The sequence below is a fragment of the Peromyscus leucopus genome, chromosome 4, assembly GCF_004664715.2.
Source record: "Peromyscus leucopus breed LL Stock chromosome 4, UCI_PerLeu_2.1, whole genome shotgun sequence".
Taxonomy (NCBI): Eukaryota; Metazoa; Chordata; class Mammalia; order Rodentia; family Cricetidae; genus Peromyscus; species Peromyscus leucopus.
This window is the reverse complement of record NC_051066.1, coordinates 8,228,477-8,252,936: the sequence shown is the minus strand read 5'-3', so window position 1 is coordinate 8,252,936 and position 24,460 is coordinate 8,228,477. Positions and strand designations below refer to the sequence as shown.

Here is a 24,460-nt window from a genome sequence, read left to right as displayed (position 1 = left end):
CTCTGTTAGTTTGAGGCCAGTTTGTCTACACAGTGAGCTCCATGTCAGCCAGGACTACCCAGTTAGACCCTGTCTCAAACCAAACCAAACAAAAACCAAAACTAAAGTAAGTAATTAACATTTAAAACTGCCATGTCTACTCTGCCTTGTCCTCTCCCCACGCCAGCACCAGGGGCAGAACTCAGGGCTTCTTCACGTGTGCTCTGCGAGTCCTCTCCCACTGAGCCATGTCTCCAGCCCTTTCTGTGTTCTGAAATTATTGACACAGATTCCCACTTTAAGTCGCCCAGGCAGGCCTTGAACTTTCAATCCTCTTGTCTCAGCCTCCCACTAGCTGGGATTACAGACCTGAACCAGCAGGCCTGGCTTTATTACATTCCTTTGATACAAAAATACAAGCCCTGAATACACATACATGAATCTAAGTTATAAACTATGAGTTTTGCATTAATTTTTATAACTTCCTGACATTTTATAGTTTTTCAAAGCTCACCTAGACTGTGAATGCTTTCTGCCATAAACAGTTTTTAGAAATGTTTTACTCCTCAACAAAGCAGGATGTGGCTTAAGTGTGGGCTTTTCATGTAGAATGAGTGTTCGGAGCCAGAAGCTTTTTAGGGCCTTGGAGGACTTTTACTAAAGTCCCAAAACTGTATAGAATCTTAAGATCAGCGAAGGTCCATGAGAGCTGCAGCCACCTGCCACCAATCCCTCATGGCCATCCAAAGTGTGCCACTCCATCTAGAAGCATCAATCTGCCAAGTGAGGCTTTAGCACCCCATCATTATCTCATTACACATGAGCCCGGTCCCAAAGCCATCATGTAAGGAAAGCCCTTAATCAGGGCCTCAGCCTGGCTGCCAGGCGCACTGTACATCGCCAAGCCGGTGACCACTAGACACACAGACAGCTTCTTCAGCCCCAATTCCTTCCTCTGGGCTGGCTTGCTTTCTTTCTGTCTTCTTTCTTTCTTTCTTTCTTTCTTTCTTTCTTTCTTTCTTTCTTTCTTTCTTTCTTTCTTTCTTTCTTTCTTTCTTTCTTTCTTTCTTTCTTTCCTTCCTCCCTCCCTCCCTCCCTCCCTCCCTCCCTCCCTCCCTCCCTCTCTTTTACTTTTTTCCTTGAAAACTGCTAAAAAATAATGATAATAAAAATTAGGGGGTTGGAGAGATGGCTCAGCCGTTTAAGAGCACTGGCTGCTCTTCCAGAGGTCCTGACTGAGTTCAATTCCCAGCAACCACATGGTGACGCACAGCCATCTATAGTGGGATCTGATGACCTCTTCTGGCATAAAATCGTACATGCAGATAGCGCACTCATATACATAAAATAAATAAACAAATAATTTTTAAAAAACTGCTAAAAAAAAAAAAGTTAAGATAACTGATAGTTGACATGTTGGCCTTAAGACACAGATTTTGCACCAATTTTTCATGATAGTGTCCTAACATGCTAACCCATTCTCTCCATTAAACTATAAGCTATCCAAAGGCAAAAGTCTGCACTCAGCATGCTGTAAAAACAGAACAGAAAACAAAACCACCTTTTTTTCATGGCCATATACTTCGTATATAATATGACTGGCCAGTTTGTTATTGGCCATAAGTAAACACATATGTTTGCCACGTAAAATCAATCCAAATATTTCCTATCTCTTTTATTAACAATATTTCTCAGGTGTTCTCTTTTTTCTCTGAGCCTCTGGTCCTGGGTTTGACCCTAGAACCTATTGCACGCCAGGCAAGTGCACACCTGGCACAGTCACATCTCAGCAGGTCTTTGCTTTGCTTTTTCAGACAGGGGCTTGCCATGTAGTCCCAGCTGATCTGGGACTCACTGTGTCCTCCAGGCTGGATGCAAACTCACAACAATCCTCCTGCCTCAGCCTCTCCAACCTTGGAATTACAGGGGTGAGCTGCCAGGGCTGCTCTTGTCTTTGACTTCCTGTCTTCCATTTTCAAAAGATAGGCAGGAAGCTCAGTCATGCTTCTTCCTCCAGCCACCTACCCTCTAGATCACCCTGCTAGAACATTCTCCAACACGGCTATGAAATGTCTACTCTCTCAATCACTCAGGAACCATTCCGCTGTTTGAATAAGTGAGGGGGAGCACATGCCCAGACTTCAGTTCTGCTGCTGACCAGGACTTCTGAAGTGCCCCCACCCCGACAACAAAAACAAAACAGAAAATCAACAACAACAACAAAAAAACCAAAACCAAAACAAACAAACAACAAAACCCAAAAACAAAACTGAGGGGAGTGAAAATAAGAAAAAAACAGAGCACTCAAAGGCCCACCGTTTTGCCTAACCTAGGTTTGTACAAGTACTTCAAAATATGTGCTAATTTAATTTTTTCAAAGTGGGTATTTTGCACACGTCACCTGACATTTTGACAACTGAATGAATGGGAATTCTTTTGACAGAGGATGTTTATAGAATGAGTTCTCCCGATTTAAGGGCCAGTACTCCCAGGATTCTAGTATTAACAGAATACTTTAGTCTAAGAAACGGTTATGTAAAAAACAATTAAAGCAAAAGAAAAAAATTAAGGAAGATGCCCTGCATTTCCCTAATTGCCCTAACCTTGTTTTATTTTGACATGACATTTCTTGGCCTCATCTTGGACGGCAACACCATCCCACACTTTCTCCTCCACACCCTTCACAAATGGAATTCAGAAAGGTAGTCAGCGGGCACTTTGGAATCCATCACTGAGAATGACTGGTCATGGGCACATTTCGGCGCAATAACCGCGGTTTCGTCCCCACCTTCACCCAGGCCACTGCACTGCCAGCCTATGCCCAGCCTTTCCAGGTGCTGGAGTCCAGAGGAAAGCAGGGCAACAGGCCCTGTCCCTCGGCCAACAGCCTCTCTTTCCCAGAGATGGCCTGAGGGCTGCCCTGGCGTCCTCTGACCGCCCTCGGTGGGACCGTTTCCAGACGCCAAGCTGCTCGCTAACCCACCTGCACCCCAAAACGAAGGATCCTGCGAGGCTAACCCCTCTTAAAACCGTTTCCTCTGGGTAGCAGGACAGAAACAGGTTCCCGGCAACCGGCCCTTCATGGTATCCTATGATCTCCCCTACCGCTGTCCTCCTGCGGACCAAACGCCGCAGCCCCCCTCAAAATCAGGATCTGGGCTGTCCCCAAAGAATTACAAGTGTGCCCCAACGCTCCGGGTCTAAAGTCCTCACTTCCAGAGAGAAGACCTCACCCCTCGCTCGCGGCACCCCCAAACCCAAGACCCGAAACCGGGAGCCTGCCAGGCCGCCCCGCCCCCGGGAGCAGCGCGGGATCCGCCCGCACCCCAAAGCACAGATCTGCCCCAGAGCTCTGGCCAGGGGCGCGCGCAATTACGCAGCCCGGCACGGCGCGGGCCCCACGCCCCCGGGGATTGCCCGCAGGTCGCCGCTCCGGGAGCCGGGACCGAGCCCTGCGCCACCCCCAGGCCGCCGGGGCCACCCGATCCACGTTCCCTCCTCGTTGGGCGACGACGCGCGCCGAGGCCCCTCGCCGCGCCTCCCGCCCAGGCCCGCCCGCGGCCCGGCCCCTCACTCACCCAAAGCTCGGTGCCCCAGCTCATGGTGCAGGGACCGGGAAGGGGCCCCCCTACCCCCTTCGCCGGCGATCGCTAAGCCCCTGCGGACACTGCGAATGCGGAAAGCCCGCCGCCCGCCGTTTCCTCCGGCCCGCGCCTCCTCTAGCCCTGGCTCTCCACCTCTCGTCTCTCCGCGCGGAGCAAAATGGCCCGAGGAAGCAGCAGCGACCGCCGCAGCGCGCCCGCCCCGCACCGGAGCCGAGGGGCGGGGTGGGGCGGGACGAAAGGCGGGGCGGGGAGGGGCCGGACTGACAGTTCGCGTGTACCGTCCCGCCCCCAGGCTCCCTTTGGCCGGGTTGCCCGGGGGTCCGGAAGGACGCGAGCCTCTCGGTACTTCTCCAAGTCGTCGGTTTTCGGCAACCAGCGTGCCCTACGCTGTCGGGACCCCGCGTTCACTGCCTGCAGACTGGCCGGCTCGGGATCACGATGCTCCATCGAGGTCTGCCCTCCACCCACCGCTCCCAGCACAGCTTTGCATTTCAGAACTTTTGCCCGGCGGCCACCGACGCCCACTTTAGAGGCTCCCGGAGCGGCTTCTCCCACCATCCATCTACTGCGGAGGCCCAAGGAGCCCGTCAGCGTGCGTGGAAGTGGGGCCTGGAACCGTGACGTCGTGCACTGTATACAAGGGACGTTGAGGCAAATAGAGACCGAGCAGATCCGGGAAACCAGGGAAGGAACTCGGGGATCAGCGCTCAAAGAGTTACAATCTGTGGAACAAGCCCTTTCCTAATTGTTCGTCCAGGAATCTCAGCAGTGAAGTTCTGTTACTCCGCTGAAGGACAGCAGACTCTCTAGGGCCCCCCTGAGAACTTGGAGGGTTCAAATCCAGCCTCCAAGCTCATTGGTCTTGGATGGATCTCACCTCTATTAGGAGAGCCCCAGCTGCCAAAGGGAGGCAGTATCTGCCAGTCCTGCCCTAGTGGTGTGAGCCAAGGAGGTAAACTGGCCAGTGGGTGGCTGGTACAGAATGGAGACCATCTCATTAACCCTTCCAAAGCGCCACAGGATGTCATTGCTCACAAGGTGTGAGGAATCTGGGGGCTTCCAACTGTTTCCACGACTTTTCTTTCTCTGAATGCTACTGCTGAGACCTTTCCTCCAGAGCCATGGCCTCAGGAACAGGTCCTTCTCCTTCTCCTTCTTCTAAATTATTTATTCTTACTTTATGTACATTGGTGTTTTAACTACATATAAGTCTGGGGGGGTCAGATCTTGGAGTTACAGACAGTTGTTAGTCGCCATGTGGGTGCTGGGAAATGAACACGGGCCCTCTGAAAAAGCTCCCAACCACTGAGCCATCTCTCCAGCCCCACAGGTCCCTCTTCTACAGGGTTTCTCCACTTCCTGCTCTCTTTGACCTCATCTTCCTTCAAGGGGTTAATTCTTCTCAAAGGGTGAATCTCAGCCCAGTGTATGGTGGCCTATACTTGTAGTCTCAACACTCCTGAGAAGGGACAGGAAGAGGCTAACCTGAGCCACATAGTAAGTACCAAGCAGGCTAACCTGGACATCAAAGTGAAACCTTGACTAAAATAAAATAAAAATAAAAAGAGTGTGGTGTGAGGCAGAGACAGTTGGATCTTTTCTGAGTTAAAGGCCTGGGTTACATAGTGAGTTCCAGGCCAAGGCCTACAATAGTGAGACTCTGTATCAAAAAAAACAAAAAACAAAAAAAAAACCCAAAAAAAAAAATAATAATAATAATTTGTTTAAAAAGTAAAAGGAAAGAAAGAAAAAGGAAGGAGAGGTGGAGCTGAGAACCTTGCCTCAAACCTCAGGACCTCCTACTTCCTTTGCTGGGTAGTTACATCTAAACTATCAAAACTGTTTCAGGCTCTTTTGTCGGTTATAAGCCCTCCCCCATCCTTTGTGTCTGTTTAAATATTTTGTTTCCACATTTCCCAGGTCTGAGCAGTCTTTACTCCCTAGACTGCCAGATATGTGAGAGTCAGGATGGCCAGTCGGCCACCTCCCTGCCAAGGCAGATTAATGACCAGGGTGCGTTGGACGGCTTGGCAATGTAAACAATGTTAACAATGCCACCGTGGTGTTTTTTGGTTAGGTTTCTTTTTTAACGTGTGCGGGTGTTTCATCTGCATGTCTATCAGTGCACCACACTGGCGTTTGGTGCCCTTGGAGGCCAGTGAGGGTGTTGAGAAGCAAACCTGTGCTCTTAGCCACACGGAGCTGTCTGCCCAGCCCCAACAATGCCACGGGTTGTGTTTGCTCAAAGCTGGAAATGGCCAGTTACTTAGCAAGACCCTGCCTGTGTTGTGGTGGACTTGCAAAAAATAGGCTAGCCAGGAGGTAGAGCAACCTGTGCCCTAAAGAGAAAGGAGCGGAAGGAACTGCAGAGGGAGAGATGCCTGAAGACGGAACTTTTTATGTGAGTAAGCAGAAACTGTTATAACCTGTGAAAGCTGCAGGAGGTACAGGAGCCACGTTAACTGGGTACACTTGAAGTATCTTTCACTTTTTAAGTCTGGACAGCAACTGGAAAGTGCTTTGAGTCAAAAGCTTCAGAAAAGGGAAGAGAAATGCAGCACTGATCTTTTAACAGGGGTGTTCACCCTATGCAAATGCTGGGCTCACCACAGCCGCACACCTGCTCCACCTTGATTCACAAAGTTGTGGTCTTTGCCTTTGACTAATCTGATGGCCCGGAAGGGGTCAACCCTAAGGAAGGCATCTGAACAAACACAACACAGACCCTACTTGCACTGGCTTCGGTCTGCTTGGTGTGCTTTGTTTTTAAATGTTATTATATTTCTTGTTCACTTAGCATGTGTGTGTGGGCTTGCACATAGAGCACACGTGTAGAGGTCAGAGAACAACTTGTGGGGGTGGGTTTCTCCTTCTACCATGTGGTTCCCAGGGATTGACTTTAGGTCATCAGGCTTGGTGGCAGGTGCCTTTACTGGCTGAGCCATCTTCTGAGCCCTTATTTTCTGAGACAAGATTTTACTCTGTAGCCCAGGCTGGCCCAGAACTTCAGTAGGTGATCCTCCTACTTCCATAGATACTTCTGAGCAGTCAGAGGCAAATCTAGCAGAGATTTGGACAGTCCTAACTCTGTATGGAATTAATGAGCATCAAGGTTCATAAGTACCTGTTCAGTGGCAGATGGGTGTGTGTGTGTGTGTGTGTGTGTGTGTGTGTGTGTGTGTGTGTGTGTGTGTGTGTATTCTGAAGCAGGTGGGGATCCCAGTGTCCCGTCCTTACTAGGTGTGTGCCTTCTGACCACTTACACCATCCGAGCTTCATAGACTCCCAGGAGGCTGAAGTGCTGGACAAGCACACACTTTAGTGTGGTTCAGACATGCAGAGCTCGGGACGATCGGCTGAAGAGCTTCCTTTCCCCCAACCTCAGTTTCCTCTCCAATGACCTCATGGCCTCTTCAAATACTAAAAGAAAATATCTGCCAAGTGCTTAGCAAAGAGAGCACAAATACGAGTTTCCTTTTTTCTCCTCCTGTGTGCCACAGCAAGGAAGCAATGTCTTACACACTTGAACAGCAGGCCAAGATGACTGGTTGTCTATCACGAGAGTTTCCTAATGACATCCCAGCACCCCCACCCCCACCCCCGCCACAATGGTTTCTATTTGAGTTTAGCTTAATTCACAGTGGAGTTAAGTCTCAATAAACTCCTACAAACTTTTACATTTTGTGATCTCTGGCTGGCTGGAACTCACAGAGATCTGCCTGCATCTGCCTCCTGAGTGCTTAGAGGGGTATGCCATCAAGCCTGGCTTACTGTTTGTTTTTTTAAGACAGGGTCTTATGTAGTCTAGGTGGACCTCAAACTCACTATGTAGCCAAGGCTGGCTTTGAAATGATCTGAGTACAAAGAATGCATTTAGTATTCCAAGATCCCACAACAATGTTTGTTGAGCCATGGTAAATTGAGAACTGGCTATACATACTCAGGACCCCAGGAAGCAGCGAAGAGGAAGAACTAGGAACAAGTTAAAACTAGGAACTTTCTAGCGAGTGCAATCTTAAAACTGCAAGTAGATTTTAATACCCTACGGCTGAGTTCTCTGAAGGTCTGTAAAGACTCCATAAGTCATAAAACACGGGCTGTCTGGAGCTGGGCAGGTTGTAGACAGTGTCCCCAGGTTGACAAGTGGTTCTCAGATTTATTTCCATCACAACCTTCAGCCCTCAGAAGGTGTGTGGGCGCCACTGGAAGGACATCTTCCCAGTTTCCAAAAAGATGCTCTCCAGAGTGTCCTCTCTGTGTCTGAAGAGATGCCTGAAATTCTCCACTGCAATCTGGAAGACATGGCCAATGGTGTCACCAGGCCCTGAGAAGCCTCTGGTTCCTTATGGCGTTAGCTTTGGGGTCTAAGAATTCTTCTGAAAAGACAGACAGACCCGTGGGACAGTTCAGCAGTAAAGGAGCTGCTGTCAAAGCTGTCGACTTGAGTTCTATCCCGGTGACTATGGTGGAAAGTGGGAACAGACTTTTGAACATCACCCTCTGACCTCCACACATTCTCCATGGCATGTGCCCCTCCCGCAATACACACATAAATAAATGTAATACAAACTCTGGTAAAAGGAAAACCAAATGCAGTTAGGTCTTATTTTCTCCAACAGTCCAGGCCTGTGGTAAATATTATCAATAGCATTGTATTTGAACTACAAGTCTGAACTCAAACCCGAGTTTCCTGCTGGTGGCAACCTTGAACTGATCCTGTAAACTGTAAAGGCTCCTGATTAAGATAGCAAGGCTCAGAGTCAGGGTTAGGAGCTCTTCCCTTCCTGACCTCAGGCTTTTCCAGTCAGTGCCTTGGTTTAATGCCCCCTGGAAATTGCTGCCACGGGAGAAACAGGCACAACTTGTTTTGTTACTCAACAAGATACGCTGGGTGCAGTGTCCTGGTTACACAAATGTCCTTTGCTGGGAACTAGGCAGTCATGTGTTATACCTTTCCGGGACCCAGTGTTGCTAGAACATTCCACACTGACTTCTTGAAATAGGTTTTCAAAGACTTTGTCAGGGGTTTTTCATGCTCCTTCCTCTGGATTTCAAAATAATCACTGGAGTCCACAGAGTTCCCAAACACACAGAGACAGACATTCTCACAAACTGACCACATCTGATTGGTGTGGTCCTGTGGAGGGGTTGTCATAATTCCCAGGTTTGAAAATGAAGGAATCCTAAAGATTTAAGGTCTGGCTACAGTTTTACCACAACAAAGCAAAATTCTTCTTTGGAATAGATATTTTACCACCACTAAGAGGAAATGAGGATACCTGGACATTCTGTTTTTAATATTAGTCAAATTTAAAGACATACCTTCTAAAAAGTGGTATTGAACTTTATTATTTATTGGTCTTTATTATTTCTACTTACGTGTGTATATGTGTATGTGTGTGGCAGGGGTAGGGTGTCCATGGAGGCCAGAAGAAGACATTGGATCCTCTGGAGCTGGAGTGACAGGTGGTTGTGAGCTTCCTGATGTGGGTGCTGGGAACTGAACTAGGTTACTCTGGATGAGTAGCAAGTGCCCTTAACCGCTGAGTCATTCCTCCAGCCCCACCTTATTATTTTGAGACAGGGTCTCACTACGCAGCTCTGACAGTCCTGGAACTCACTATGTAGACCAGGCTGGCTTCAAACCCACAGAGATCCATTTGCCTCTGCCTGCCAAGTGCTAGGATTAGAGGCATGTGCCATCATGGCTGACTTTTATTATTATTATATTTATGTGTATGTCTGCATGTGTGTGTGTGCCAGGTGCCCATGGAGGCCAGAAGAGGTTATAAGTGGTTGTTAGTCACCATGTGGGTTCTAGGAAACAACTCCAGTCCTCTATAAGATCACTAAGTGCTCTGAAGTGCTGAGCTGTCTCTCTAGTCCAGGATATTATTATCAACTGGGCACTGGACTTTAAAAAGTGAAAAACAGGATGGGAATATAGCTCAGGAAATGAAGACCTGTCTAGCATGCATGAAGCCTCAGCACTACAACATCAAAAAGGAAAAACTCACTGAAAAATTCATGTGTTTACTTAACATTTTAAAGTAAAATTCACTTAAGTAGAAACGGCTCAATAATTAAGAGCATAAACTGCCCTTCCAGATGACCCAGTTCCAATTCCCAGCACCCACACAGTGGCCAACAACCATCTGTAACTCCAGATTCAGAGGATCTGATGCTATCTTTTGGCCTCTGCAGGCTCCTGCATGCATATGGCATGTATACATAAACACTCAGGCACACACACACACATATACATAAATAAATATTTAAAATTTTTTCCTTAACTGTCTTTGGCCTTTCTTCTTGCTTCCCTAAACAAAGTATTAGATTTTTCACATTCTTACTCTTTTTCATATTTTGAATGTTCCAGTGTGGGGGGACTGAACCCAAGACCTCATTCATACACATGCTAGGCTGCTAAGGTAACATCCCTAGCAAGTGACTTCTACCTCAGACTTTTGTCCTGGGGTCACAGCTATGTTACCACACCAGCTTGTTACCCTTTTTAAAATACGAAGTTACAAAACTCAGAAAGCTGAGGCTGGAGAGGCAGGTCAGCAGTTAAGGGTGTGGACCGCTCTTATGGAGGACCTGAATTTGGTTCCCAACACCCATCTCATGGGGCTCATTACCACTTTCCAGCTCCAGGGGTTCTAGAACCCTCTTTGGCCTCAAGGAAACCTGCAATCACTTGCACTCCTCCACTCACACACATACACAAAATAAAAATGGAATAATAACTCTTTTTTTAAAAATTACAAAGCTGTTCATAATATTGGGCAAGAAGCCCAGATCCACTTCTGTAGCAACTGAAGTTTCAGTCCTGGTTTTACAGATGCCTGCTAAAGCTACCCAAAAGGCTGTGTGATCTTTGGAAAGTCACATAATGTTCTCTGGCACCGATTTCATACCTGTTAAATAAAGTGGACAAATCTGGGTTACCTCCAGAGCCTTCCAGCCTAACACAGCATGCAACGGCCTTTCTACAACACGGCAGGATGAGGGTTTTGCATGAGTGTGCTGGCGGGTCATTATACAGGATCAGACTGCCTCTGAATTAGTTAATCCAACCAAACTTCGTCTGAAAAAAGAAAATACACACCTTGTAAGACTTTCCTGATTTTAGATGGCATAATATACATATAGATCACATAACCAATTAAGTTCACTTAGAAAACAATTTCTCATCTCTCCGCATAGAGCTGCAAAAGATTAATTCTAGAGTTTCCTGCTGGAGGTTCCATTATCTGTCAAGGGGGTGGAATTAGATGAAAATCCTGTTCAAACAAGGAAGACTGCATATTCAAAAGAGATGGCCCAAGACCCAAGGGAAGGGAATAAAGGGCAGCCACCAGTCAGTAGTCACTGCTTTTCCCTCCCATGAAACTTAAAGGTATTTTAAGATAAACTGCAACCTGTGCCTCCACCTACATGTTCTACTTTCGCCTTTGAAGAGGGTGCGGCTGAGCTTGCACTGGATTTTAGTCAGGGGAAGGGTTAGGAGATTTGCCAGTTTTGAAGATTGTGCACACACAGAGGAAACTGAGACCTTCTGGAGCCCCGGCTCACTTCAGTTCTGCGCTTCTGTATTTTCCCAAGTGGTTTGTGATTTTTTTTTTATTAGACAGGGTAGCCCCAACCAACCAAGGGAATTTTTTCTTCCTTTCTTTTATTTTTTCTTTCTTTCTTTTTCTTTTTTTTTTTTTTTTTTTTTGAGATAGGGTTTCGCTGTATATTCCTGGCTGGCCTTGAACTCAGAGATTCACCTGTGGATCAAAGGTGTGGGCCACCACTGCCAGCTCCAAGTGAAATTTTTTTTTTCCCAAGGTAGTGTTTCTCTGTGTAACAACCCTGGTTATCCTGGGACTCGCTCTGTAGACCAGGCTGGCCTCGAACTCACAGAGTCCCACCTGCCTCTCCCTCCTGAGTACTGGGATTAAAGGTGTGCGCCACCACTGCCTGGCTCCAAGTGAATTTTTTCAGTTGACTGTTTTGTGTTCAGCTGTTGTTGTACTTCGAGAGGGCTGGAGATTGGGTTCCTAGCAAACATACTGTAACTCACACTGTGAGTACACTGTAGCTCCCAGCCACCTGTAACTCCAGCTCCGGGGAATCTGATGCCCTCTTCTAGTCTCTTCGGCACACAGACACATAAATAAAAATAAACTAAATTATCTATCTACCTATATGTAATTACATCTATAAATATATCATGTTGCGTTGGAGACATTGCTCTGTGGTTAAGAGCACTTACTGCTCTTCCAGAGGACCTGAGTTCAGTTTCCAGCACCCATGATGTCAGGCAACTCACAATTGCATGTTAACTCCAGCTCCAGAGGATCTGACACTATCTTCTAGTCCCCTCAGGTACCTGTACGTGACACACACACACACACACACACACACACACACACACACACACACACAAATTACAAACAAACAAAACTTATGTTAAAAGTTTTAGGAATCTGATTCTGTCACAGGAGTCAACACACCTATACATTGGTGATTGCCTAGCAGTGGGATTCCTAGTGGTTTTTTATTGTGTCCTGTTCTGTTTAAATGATTACACACACACACAGACACACCACACAAGCTCACTTGCATACATTACTTGTGTGTCCAGTTAAAACAAGAATCTAACGCCTGGCAGTGGTGGCTCACACCTTTAATCCCAGCACTCAGGAGGCAGAGGCAGGTGGATCACTGTGAGTTTGAGGCCAGTCTGGTCTACAAAGTGAGTTCCAGGACAAGAGCTGTTACACAGAGACACCTTGTTTCAAAAAACTAAACTAAACTAAACTAAAAGAATTTAAAAACTAAACAAACTTGACTATCAGCAATTTTAATATACTTGTTTCCTGTAACTCCTTGATAAACAATGTATCAGGGACCTACTACCAAGTCCTCAACTGCCAAGGACCAGAAGCAAAGTCTCTACAGGGACTACAACAGAAGACATTAAGGCTCAGACTCTAGTGGTGGCATGAAATCACATGAGGCCAAGTGATGTATCACTTAAAAATTTCCATGTGATCCCCAGCTCAACCTGGACCAATGGCCATTTCTCAGAGCTCAGAGAGAGTAGGGGAGAAGTATGACACCTACCTCTTATCTGATTAGATTGTCCCAAAGATTAAATGCCATTAAAAAAAAAAAAAAGCCTAGTAGATTGCTTCATATGGACTCGATGAATCCTATTACTACAACTCTTCGCCTGGGTTTGTGGTAAAGGGCCTAGGATAATAATAAATCAAGGGATCTAAGACAAGCCAGCAATTTCTACGATATTACCACCGACGACAGGCCAGTCAACAGCCAGGGAGCGTGTGGCAGACACTGCGGGTTCCAGCCTTTGGTCCGGTCCCCAAGCCGGGCGAGGTCTTGCCCCGCCCTGGTTGTCCTGGCAAACGCTTCAGGGTCCTCACAGGGGCTTCACCGGAAGTCTGCACTGCACTGAGAAAGCCAACTGACAAGTCCCGAGGTGGCTAGCTCAGGTCCCTCCGTGCCCAGAGTTGCATTTCGCAGTATAACCAGCTGAAGGACCTCAGAGCTGGCGGCCGCGCCCCCTTCCAGAGCACTTCCGGGACGCCGCACTTTGACCCGGAAGTGGGTGGTAGAGGAAGTAGCTGGTGATGCTGGAACAAACATGGCCGCCCCGGTTCCCCTCGGCTGCTCGGGCTCCTACTGTCTGCGGCTGCTACCGCTGCTGGCGCTGCTGGCGCTGCTGGTCGACCCCGGCCTGGGTCGCGTCCACCACCTGGCGCTCAAAGTAAGGCCTGGCGAGATGGGGATAGGGACGGGGAGTGGAGACGGGGGCGCGACAGCTGCTCCGGGCTGAGCCAACTTCGGCCCTGCGGGGTCTCTAAGTTTGACTCCCGAGTTAGGGGTCTGCGCGGCCCTGTGGGGACGGACTGCGCGGTGCGGGTGCCTCGGCTAGTCTGCTCCCTGCAGTTTGGAGGTCTTGGGGAAGGGGCCCAGCCGCGGCCTAAACCCCAAAGGACTCGAGAGGCCGCCCCTGCGATCCCTGCTGGCTTCCCTGGGATCCACGCCGGTGGTAATTCCCTCCTCACCCTTACACAACTTTCATCCCAGTTTCCCTTGTCCGTGATCTCTGCCCCTCCGTGCGCCTGCACCTGGCGCTTTGAAGGTGTGTGGAATCTTAGCCTTTTCCCTGCTTGGTTTAGGGTGCTCGATTGACCGACCAAAGCGAGGATTCCTAAGAGGAATTCAAATCTCGCCTGAAATGAAAAAAAGAAAGAAAGAAGGAAAGAAAGAGAGAAAGAACAACCGTGAGAATTCAGATTCACCATTCCAAGTGTTTCTAAGTAGTGGGTCTTTTCCTTTCTGTCTCTATGCCATTGCCTAAGGGAGATGTTCATGACAGACCTGGAATGAACACTAGGAACCGCTATTGGTAACCCACAGTTTAAAGTTCTCTAAGGCTTACACAAAGTTGTCAGCAGGTTAATATATTTGGGAACAGAAGATGTCATTATTATGACTCAAAGCTTCGTACATTTCCCAAGTGTTTCAGTAAGTTTGTGGACCTGGACACAGCTGTCTTGTAAAACACCTTGCATTAGTCGTGAGGCATCAAGTCTTGGGAATGTAGAGTTTAAAGAATAGAGACAGACTCTAGATTTGAAACCTGGCCAGATCTGTACAGGCATACTTGCATTGCCGGCTTTTGTTTGTAAATAAAAATGATCTCGAATAAAGTAACTCTTAACCACAGCAAGACGGGTCAGTCTTGGCTCTTTTTGAAGAAAGGAGCTTGTAGGAGCTGTCCCCAGAGAAATACTTGTTGAAGGCCACATAACTTTCTTGGCCTTCCCTTGACTTCATAATCCTGGTGCAGCTAATCAGTAGTTTCCAACTTGCAGGTTAATCACTCTGGGTCTAAGAACTCCTGATTTCTAAATTCTCCCATTTTGAAGTTTACAGCTTGTTTTTACTGAGTACATAATGTAGCTGAGATGATAAAGCTTAGGAATTAGAAACAAAACTTGGAACAGGACACACTGGGACTATGTCTCCTGTTTCCTGTTCAATATTTCTAGTATTAAAATGCCAGGCACTTGGTATCATCAGGTAAACACTGGCAGTATTTATATTGGCCAGCCTTGGTGGCCATTATATACCAACCTTATATACCAGCCTTAGTGGTAGAGGCAAACCTAGAATAGTTCTGTGGTTGATTTCCTGTCCCTTGTGTCATCTTAGTGTAGTTCTGTGGTTGAGTCTCTCCTGTGCCAAATGACTTGGTTTTTCTCTCTTGCAACAGGTTTCCTAAGCTTATTCTATAATTGGTACTAGAATCTTTTTTCTTAGTCTTAAATAGATGACATTTACCCACAGCGGGCCTATTAAAGAGGCACGAGATAGTCTTGCTTTGCTTGAAGTCGGGAAGCATAGACTAGATCAGGTTTAAAACCCAGACTTACAATAACATGAAGTGATCACCAACTATCAGGAGTATTAATTGATTTTTAAAAGATTCATTTTATTTTTCTTTATGTGTATTTGTGTGTGTGTGTGTATATGTGCATGTGAGAGTAGGTGCCTTGGAGCTGGAGTGATAGGCAGCTGTGAGCTGCCCCATGTGGGTGCTGGGAACCAGACTTGTGTCCCCTGCAAGAGCCATATATTCTCTTCACTGCTGAGTCTTTCCTCCCTCCCTCCCTCCCTCCCTCCCTCCCTCCCTCCCTCCCTTCCTCCTTCCTTCCTTCCTTCCTTCCCCTTCCTTCCTTCCCCCTTCCTTCCTTCCCCTTCCTTCCTTCCTTCCCCCTTCCTTCCTCCCTTCCCCCTTCCTTCCTTCCCTCCTTCCTTCCTTCCCCCTTCCTTCCTTCCTTCCTTCCCTCCTTCCTTCTTCCTTCCTTCCTTCCTTCCTTCCTTCCTTCCTTCCTTCCTTCCTTCCTTCCTTCCTTCCCCCCTTCCTTCCTTCCCCCTTCTTTCCTTCCTTCCTTCCTAGTGCTGGGACTAAAGGTATGCACCATTATGCCTGGCTTATTCCTTACTTTTAAAAAAAAATTATTTATTTTTATTTTGCTGCATGTATGTCTGTGTGAGGGGGTCAGATCTTGGAGTTACAGACAGTTGTGAGCTGCCATGTGGGTGCTAGGAATTGGACCCAGGTTCTCTGGAAGAGCAGCCAGTGTTCTCAACCACTGAGCCATCTCTCCAGCCCCTTATTCTGTACTTTGTTTGTTTGTTTTGAGACAGGGTTTTTCTGTGTAGTTTTGGTGCCTGTCCTGGATCTCCTTCTGTAGACCAGGCTGGCCTCGAACTCACAGAGATCCACATGCCTCTGCCTCCCGAGTGCTGGTACTAAAGGCGTGCGCCACCACTGCCTGGATTATTCTGTACTTTTTAAAAGCAACTTTTTTGAGGTATTAATTTCTGTACATAACAGTCACATGTTTAATTGTTAGGTCCTTGTGATTACTCATTATTTACTATAATTATCACTATATTATTATTTACTATAATTGTTGCCTTCCACAGATCTCTTTTTTTTTCCCCTCACACAAATCATTAGTGTTTATTTCCTAAGTATCCTAAGTATCTAAGAACCTAAGTATCCCTTTCTCGGTACAAAGGGCAAAGAATTTGTCAAATCCTTTTCCTCCCATTGGATCTGGGAGGCTCCACAGGGAACTGAGAGCTGCACAGGTCATCAGAGCTAAGCTAATGGCTTTCAAAACAAACCAAAACGGAAAAAAGTGACTGTCAGCTCCCCTTTCTCTGTTGAAAAAGTTATGTTTTTAAAAATGTAAAGGAGGTTTTGAAAGGCTAAGAAGGTCTTTCTGACTAGGCTGCTGGCTGGAGAGATGAGTGGTGTGGGACAGTCCCTGTCCAGGTGGGGGCTGCTCACCTGGGGGGCAGGGCCTGGCTCAAGCCCCACCCCCACCTAGCTGAATAAATAACATCCCGTGGTGATGGTGTGCCTAGGTACTGTAGGAAGGTGGAGGGAGAGTGGAGCCTGTGGGTGTGGGCAGAGGACTTTGCTGGAGTAGTGACCACAGGGGCCTCCATGAGGTTCTCAGTTGGCCTGGCTGCCCTGGGATATGGGCCCAGAGAAGAGGCTGCTGGGTTGTGCCTGGGCTCCAGTTCCAGGAGGGGACAGCAGGTCTCTCTTCTAGCCTCTAGGACCAAGGCCAGACTCAAGACGGGGTGTTCGCATCACTGCTCTCGGGCTGGCTGCTGGCTTCCTTGTCTGGAGTACTTCCCGATGCCTGTCCTTCTGCCCCTGCAAGTGCCAGCTCGCCCATGTCTCCAGCTAGCTTCTGCATGCTCCCGCCTCTGAGTCACCCTAGATGTCAGCACTGCATTCTGACGGTCTGTCTGGTTGCAGGAGATGAAGTCCGAGTAGGAGGACTCAGCCTCCATCGTGCCTGTCCTGTCGCTCCTCAGGCCTAGTTTAATTTCTCTTTCCTGCTTGCATCTCTTCAGATTTTTCTTGATGAGTCACTGTGGAAAGTCTAACGCCTTGTTGCCTCTCAGAGCCCTCCACAGATCTCTTTTGTTGCCTTATAAATCCTCTTTCACTCCATGCCCAAGCAACTACCCTTCCACTTTGTGTTTTCACAGAGTTGCCCTTGACAGATACTTTATGAAAAATGGAGTCACATAGCGGGCTGGCTTTTGTCCCTGGCTTCATATGCATTTTAGATTCGTCCATGTTGTGCCATGGCTCAGTTTATCTTTTGTGTATGCATGTGCTGTGTGTGCGTGTGCGTGTGCGTGTGCGTGTGCGTGTGCGTGTGTGTGTGTGTGTGTGTGTGTGTGTGTACACATGCATTGAGATATTTACGTGTGTGTGCATTGAGATGTTTGTGTAGAAGGCAGAGGGCAGACTTGAATGGTTTTGCCTCCCATCTTGTATGAGGCAGGGTTTATTTGCTATTGTATCTGGCAGTTTAGATTGCAAGTTGCTGGGAATTCTCCTGTCTCCGCCTCTCATAGACTTACATGTTGGAATTACACATGAGTGCTACCACATCTGGCTTTAGGTGGGTCCATGGGATCTGAATTAAGGTCCTGGCGCTTGTATGGCAAGCATTTATCCACTGAGCCTTCTCCCTAACCCAGTCAGTAATTTGATGTTATTTATTGTTGAATACTACTCCACTCTGGGTGATCACCTTTTGCCTGGTACAGCTGGCCTCTGTTTTCCTGCCCCAGTCTTCCCAGTGCTAGGATTACAGGTGTGTGTCGTCCCATGTCCATCTAACTACAACGACTAGTCCTACCACCGGCATTCACACGCAAGTCTGTGCCGCTGTCTGTCTTTGTTTCTCTTGGGTGACACTCAGGACTGGAGTGCAATTGCCAGGCTACATGGTAGGGTTGGGTTTAATTTTTAAGAAAGTGCCACACCAGCTGTGCGTGGCGCACACCTTTAATCCCAGCACTCAGGAGGCAGAGGCAGGTGGATCTCTGTGAGTTTGAGGCCAGCCTGGGTTACAAATCGAGTTTCAGGACAGCTAGAGCTACACAGAGAAACCCTGTCTTGAAAAACCAAAAAGAAAAAGAAAAGCGCCACATTGTATTTTCCAAGGGGGCTAGTTTGTTTTCCATCCTACCAGCAGTGTTTGAGGGTTCCCCTCCCCCCACAGAGTTGGCAGCATTTGTCATTGTCTTTCCATATTTAGAGCAACTCAGAAGTATCCTGTTACCCATCTGTAAGTACTCAGTGCATCCCTGGAAGATGTAAGATGCCTTTCAAAGCAAAACTCAGAAGCCATTTGAACAGAACATCCTTAGTAGTAAATCAAATCAGGTCCACATTTCCTCTGTTCTTTCAAAGCTTCAGACTTTGACTCCATTCCACTTGTGACTTTGTATGCTCAGTGAACCAAGACGCTAAATATTAATCTTCTGAGGGTAGAATCTCCTGTTGCTAGTAGACAGTGACCAATACGTGCCACATGCTATTGTTCATTTCTAATGGAGAGGTGGGCCATGGTCCTTAAAGGTGCTTTTGCTTAGTTTTTGGATCTGATCATTGATCAGAGGTGGCAAACTCAGATGCTGTGAGAAGTCGGGTAGGCCCTGTTAGCGGCCTGGCTGCCGGAGGGCCAGTAGAGTGTCTACTGAAGGATGCTTACTCTTCCAGCTGTATTAATGTGCTCTAGAGATTCTGGGTCTCCCTTCTCTTTTCTTCTTTCCCTCCCCTACCCAGGTCGGGTCTCCTTATATAGCCCAGTTTGAGCTCAAACTCACCATTCTCCTGCCTCAGCCTCCTGAGTGCTGGGATTATGTGCCATCTTGCCTGGATAGTGTCTGTCTGTCTGTCTCTTTTAAAAGAGACCGTAGATGGCTGGAGAGATGGTTCAGCAGTTAAAAACATTGGCTGCTCTTCCAGAAGACCTGGGTTTGATTCTCAGCATCCATATGGCGTTCACAACTGTCTGTAACTCTAGTTCCAGGGGATCCAATGCCCCTTTTCTAACCTTTGCAGACACCAGGCGTGCATGTGGTGCATGCAGGCAGGCAAAATAGCCATACGCACAAAATCCCCTTGAAACAAGGTTTCACTGTGCAGCCCTGGCTGTCCTGGAACTCAGAGATCCACCTGCCTCTGCCTCCTGAGTGCTGGCATTAAAGGTGTGTGCCACTGGTGTCCAGCTGAAATTAAAATTCTCAATGTGAAATTAGCTTGCAGTGAATTCAGTGATACAATAGTGCCTGGGGATGTAGTTTAACAGTGGAACACTTGCCTGGCATGTATAAAGTCCCGAGTTCTGCCCCTAGCCTTGCAAAAGTCAAACCAAACCAGGAGCCGAAGGTGCGGCTCAGTAGTGCTCCATGTGCCTACCGTAGCCAAGGCTCTGGTTGCTGTCATCACAGAAACAGAGAAAGCAGTGTGCCGCCTGCGTGTCTTATCTACAGAGGTGTGGTAGTACAGTCTGGCGGTGCCAGCCAGTGAGCTGTTTAAGGAAGCAGCTGGCACAGAGGTATGCTGGTACAGTCTGGCGGGGCCAGCCAGTGAGCTGTTTAAGGAAGCGGCTGGCTGGGTGACTTTCAGCTTGGTCCAACAGGCATCACTTTACTCTTTCTCAAGTTTAAAGAACTACACTGAGCTATTACTCCACTTGCTTTATATACGAATGTGTGTGTATGGTGTGTGTGTTCTGGAGTATGGGCACCATGGCATATGTGTGGAGCTTTGACAAGAATCTTGAGTGTTAGTCCTTGCCTGTCACAGGACCACACAAGAGACAGGGTCTCTTGCTCCTCACTGTTGACACCAGCTCAGCTGGCCCATGGGCTTCTGAGCTGCTTTTTTGTCTCTTGCCTTTGGTGAGATGGATTACAGATGTGTACTGCTGTATGTGAGCTCTGGGTGTTCCAGTCCAGTCCTCACACTCGTGTGGCAAGCACTTTATCCACACGGCCACCTCCTCAGCCCTGCTTGCTCTTATTACTAGTTTACATTTGGTGGTGGTGTGGTCTGTCTGTGCCTCTGTCTATATTTATTGGGCATATACATGCGTTCCTGTCTGTGTATATGTGTACATGCATGCATGCATGACATAACAAGTGTGTGGCGGTCAGAGGGCAACTGTGGGAGTTGACTCTCTCGTTCCACCATGTGGCTCCTTGGGATCAGACCCAGGTCACCTACCTGGACAGCAGACACCTCTACCTGCTGAGCCATCCTAACAGTCTTTGTTAGTTTGGTTTTGCTGGTTTTTTTGGAAAGGCTTCCATAGCCTAGGCTTGCCTCATACTCATTATATAGCCAAGAATGTCTTTGAACTCTCGGTCTCATGTCTCTGCTTCCCAATTACAGGATTCCAAGCACAGGCTGCCCCATCTGTCTTATTTACCTTGCATTGAAAACAGTCCGTGTGGTGGGGTGGGCGGCCACAGGCCTGTGTCTTTCAGATGCCCCCGTCATCTTTCTGTTAGACTCGGGCTGCCCCACCCCAGCAGTGTGCGTCCCCCCACTTTGCCTTTCTCAGTGACTAGACACTGGCTGCTCATTTTCTCGAGCTTCACGTCTGTCACGTCATCAAGTTCTGTAGACTGCTCTGAATAGCTCCCGGTCTTCCTGTGTGTCATTACCACGGTTACTGATTCCTTTGGGCTACCCATATGTGTCCTAGCATTCTTCTAGTTCATGGAGTTTGAAATTTTATTTATTTATTTAGGTCACTAGAGTGATTTTCTTTTTTCTTTCTTCTTTGTTCTTGGGTTTTTTTTTTTTTTTTTTTGTTGTTGTTGTTTTGTTTTTCTTCGAGACAGGGTTTCCCTGTGTAGCGTTGGAGCCTGTCCTGAAACTTACTCTGTAGACCAGACCTCGAACTCACAGAGATTCACCTGTCTCTCCCTCCTGAGTGCTGGGATTAAAGATGTGCGCCACCACTGTCTGGCTTTTTTTTTTTTTTTTTTTTTTTTTTGAGTAGAGTTTCTCTGTATAGCTTTGGAGCCTGTCCTGGAACTCACTTTGTAGACCAGGCTACCCTTGAACTCACAGAGATCCACCTGTCTCTGCTTCTCGAGTGCTGGAATTAAAGTCGTGAGTGATTTTCTTTTAAAAACTGCCTGGCTAGAGTGATTTTCTTAAGAAATGTTTCCCTATGGTCTTGGGCGTGGTCCCAAGTTTGAATGCTTGGTCCCTGGTTAGTGGTGCTGTTTGGGGAGGCTTAGGAGGTGTGGCCTTGCTAGAGGTGTGTCACTAGAGACCAGTTTCGAGACTCCCTCCATTTCTAGCTCACTGTCTTTTGTTTCGTGTTGGAGGTTCAGTCGCCATGCCTCCACTCTGCCATCATAGACTCATCCCTCTGGAACCAGAAGCCCAAGTCAACTTCTTCCGTAAGTTGCCTTGGTCATCGTGTCTTATCACAGCAGCAGAAGAGTAGCTGGTACATCATGCTCCTGGGGTTGAAGTTTGTTTGTCAGGAGCTTCCTGGCTCCTTGGGAGGGACGCATGTGGACTTTGGCCAGCCAGACTCCTCTCCAGCGTTAGTCTCCCTGCCCTTCTTGCATGTGTGCACAGCTAGATGAAATTTTCCTCCGACCTGTTGCTTCCAGCTTAAGAAACCGGGGCATCCTTCCTGCAGTCTGTCCTCTAATCAATTACCAGTGGCCCTGAAGCGGCCAACAGAAATGCACACAGGGAGGGAGAGCTCTGCTTTCCTCAGAATCACATTCTGAAGCCATGTGACAGGTGGCGATGGTCAGCACTGTGAGCAGAGGTGTCTGAATGGGAGTGTGACATGTGCAGAGGTGGGATCATAGAGCAGGGGGTGTGCGGAGGTACTGCTCCTGAATAGTCTTAGCACACAGTGACGGTGGGGTGTGAGTATGTGGGGCCTACTTCATGCTTACACGGAAGGAGAGTCTACAAAGATTAATGTTTTGCAGTGAAATACCCTTGAGTATTCTCTAACCTTGGGTTCAAGGATTGTTTACATTTAATTAATTTGTATATGTGCATATATGCATGCAGGTATGCATGCCTGAGTGCATGTGTAAAGGCCAGACTAGGGTGTTATGTCCTCCTCTATCTCTGTCACCTGTTCCTTTGAGACAAGTCTCTCTCTGAACCTGGAGTTTGTATCTTGTAGGCTGGAAATCAGCAGACCTGGCAATCCTGTCTCTGTACCCTTCAGAGCTTTGGGTACAAGCATTTTGTTATGTGGGTGTCTGGACGTAAGTCCTTGTGATTGCAGGGTGAGTGCTCTTCACTGCTGAAGCAGCTCTCTTCAGCCCCGAGAAGAATTAACAACAAAAAGATGTTTAAGAAAATCCTACCAGGAGGGCCGGGGGCGAGGCTCAGATGGTAATGTGCTTGACTTACAAGCTTGAGGGCTTGAGTTCAGTCCCTAGCAGCTGTGTGAAAATGTCAGACGTGGTGGGGAGCAGGGGCAGGAGGACCGCAGGGACTTTGCACTCAGTCTAGGCTCATCTGTGAGTTCCAGGCAGTGAGAGAGAGGCCTTAGCTCCAAGAAGCTAGAGGTGTTCATGAGGATGAAGCTTGAGGTTGTCTTCTGGCCTTGCTGCATGCAAACACACACACACACACACACACACACACACACACACACACACCGTGTTAAAGAAATAGCTACTAGCAATCAAGATTGACAGGTTTTCTTCAGAATTAAAGAACAGGACCGAAAAACCCATATATGACAACACGTACCGCACAATTAAAAACTTTTAAAAGACTGGAAGAGAGACCTGCAGCCTAAGTTCCAAGGTGAGCTCCCAGGCTGGTGAGATGGCTCAGCAGATACCGTAGCGAGTCCAACACCAAGACTTCGTATTAATTGTGAAAGCTCAGCTTTAGCTTAGGCTTGTCCCACTAGCTCTTATAAGTTTAACTAACCTGCTTTTATTAATCTACATTTTACCATGTGGCTTTTCCCCTGTATGTCTGACTCCCCACAGCTCCATGACATCTCCTGTGTCCCTTGATTCTCTCCTCCCACTTCCTCTCTCTCTGCCCAGAAGTCCTGCCTGTACCTCCTCCTGTCTCGCTGTTGGCCCTTCAGCTGTTTATTAATAAACAGTAGTAAAGCGGTCACAGCAGCAGGTCTCCACACAGTGTACGAATATCCCACAAGGCACCATGCTAGCCCAGCCACCTGACTTCAGTCCCCAGAGCCCTTGTCAAGGTGGGAGGAGCAAATCAACTCCCCAGAGTTGTGTTCTGACCTCCGCACCATGCCCCCACACTACTACTACTAAGACAATGGTGACGACGATGATAAAAAGATAACTTGCCACAATATATACAGGACTTTCAGTCTGGAGAGGTGGATGGTTCAGGGGTTAGGAGCACTTGCTGCTCTTGGAGAGGACTAGAGTTCTGTGCCCAGCATGCATGAGGGATGGTTCACAACTCCAACTCCAGGGCATTTGACATTCTCTTCTGCCTCCAAGGGCATCGTCATGCACATACATGTATACAAGGACAAGACAGACACAGTAAATAATAAAAATAAACCTTAAAAAAACTACTTCGAGAAAAATTGTAATAGGAATAAACATAAGATATATAAACAAAGATACTTCATAACAGAGAAGCAAACAGCTAGCAAACAAGGAGCACAGACAAATATTCAAAAAATATAAACTGAGTTACCAGCAGCTTTATTTTCCCTGAAATTGGGAACTGTGAGGCCTGGCATCCTTGGGGATGGTGAGGAATAAGGAACATGGCTCTCCTGGACTTTGGAGATAGAGTTGCAGTTTCTAGTAGGCACTGAAGCTTGACGGCTACATTCCTACAGCCTAGAAGTCGGGACAGACCGCGCATGTGTGAGAGGAGGACAGGCACATGCCAAAGTACAGACCGCGCATGTGTGAGAGGAGGACAGGCGCATGCCAAAGTACAGACCGCGCATGTGTGAGAGGAGGACAGGCGCATGCCAAAGTACAGACCGCGCATGTGTGAGAGGAGGACAGGCGCATGCCAAAGAACAGACCGCGCATGTGTGAAAGGAGGACAGGCGCATGCCAGATGGTGTGGTTACTGCAGAGCCATAGAAATGGCTGCACATGGGCTGGAGAGATGGTTCCGTGGTTGAGAGCACTGGCTGTTCTTCCAGAGGACCTGGGTTCAATTCCCAGCACCCACATGGCACCTCACAACCATCTGTAACCCTACCTCCAGGGGATCCCACACCTTTACACGGATATACATGCAGGCAAAACACCAGTGCACATAAAAATAAATAAATCATTAAAAAATTTTAAAAAAAGAAAGGGCTGCATGCTCATGGGAGTATGTGTTGGGGATTTGTGAAGATGTGTGGGCTGAGGAACTACAAGAACAACAGGAAAATGTATCAGCAAAGAGTCCACAAAGAATAATACATTGTTGCTGAAAATGGAAGCTGCAGATC

The 24,460-nt window shown here is 47.7% G+C and overlaps 3 protein-coding genes and 1 long non-coding RNA gene across 18 annotated transcripts in view; 1 reads left to right on the top strand and 3 right to left on the bottom strand.

Moving 5' to 3' along the window:
* Fnbp1 (formin binding protein 1) overlaps positions 1 to 3,787 on the bottom strand; it is a 119,155-nt gene extending 115,368 nt beyond the window's left edge. For all 13 annotated transcript variants that reach the window (XM_028884639.2, XM_028884640.2, XM_028884641.2 and 10 more), the window contains exon 1: positions 3,558 to 3,787. In XM_028884639.2, coding sequence (XP_028740472.1) covers positions 3,558 to 3,581 — 24 coding nt within the window. In that variant the 5' untranslated portion in view covers positions 3,582 to 3,787. The remainder of the gene's footprint in view (positions 1 to 3,557) is intronic.
* A 3,794-nt stretch (positions 3,788 to 7,581) lies between these two features.
* On the bottom strand, positions 7,582 to 13,269 carry LOC114703775. 3 transcript variants are annotated; one of them, XR_003736187.2, is made up of 3 exons: positions 12,702 to 13,269; positions 10,505 to 10,674; positions 7,582 to 7,960 (listed from the first exon to the last, which is right to left on the bottom strand). It is a non-coding gene; the product is annotated as an uncharacterized LOC114703775 (long non-coding RNA). The 3 variants fall into 3 exon arrangements; XR_005091308.1 differs by having other exon boundaries at positions 7,582 to 7,957; XR_005091307.1 differs by having other exon boundaries at positions 7,582 to 7,876; positions 12,702 to 13,203.
* Positions 13,204 to 24,460, top strand: part of Gpr107 (G protein-coupled receptor 107) — a 64,758-nt gene continuing 53,501 nt past the window's right edge. Inside the window, exon 1 of the mRNA XM_028884653.2 lies at positions 13,204 to 13,365. Within this exon, the coding sequence (XP_028740486.1) occupies positions 13,243 to 13,365 (123 nt within the window). The 5' untranslated portion in view covers positions 13,204 to 13,242. The remainder of the gene's footprint in view (positions 13,366 to 24,460) is intronic.
* LOC119087830 (cAMP-dependent protein kinase inhibitor gamma-like) lies at positions 16,760 to 16,985 on the bottom strand. Its single transcript, XM_037204585.1, is given in 3 exon segments — positions 16,760 to 16,893; positions 16,896 to 16,919; positions 16,922 to 16,985. Coding segments are annotated over 3 exon segments (222 nt in total).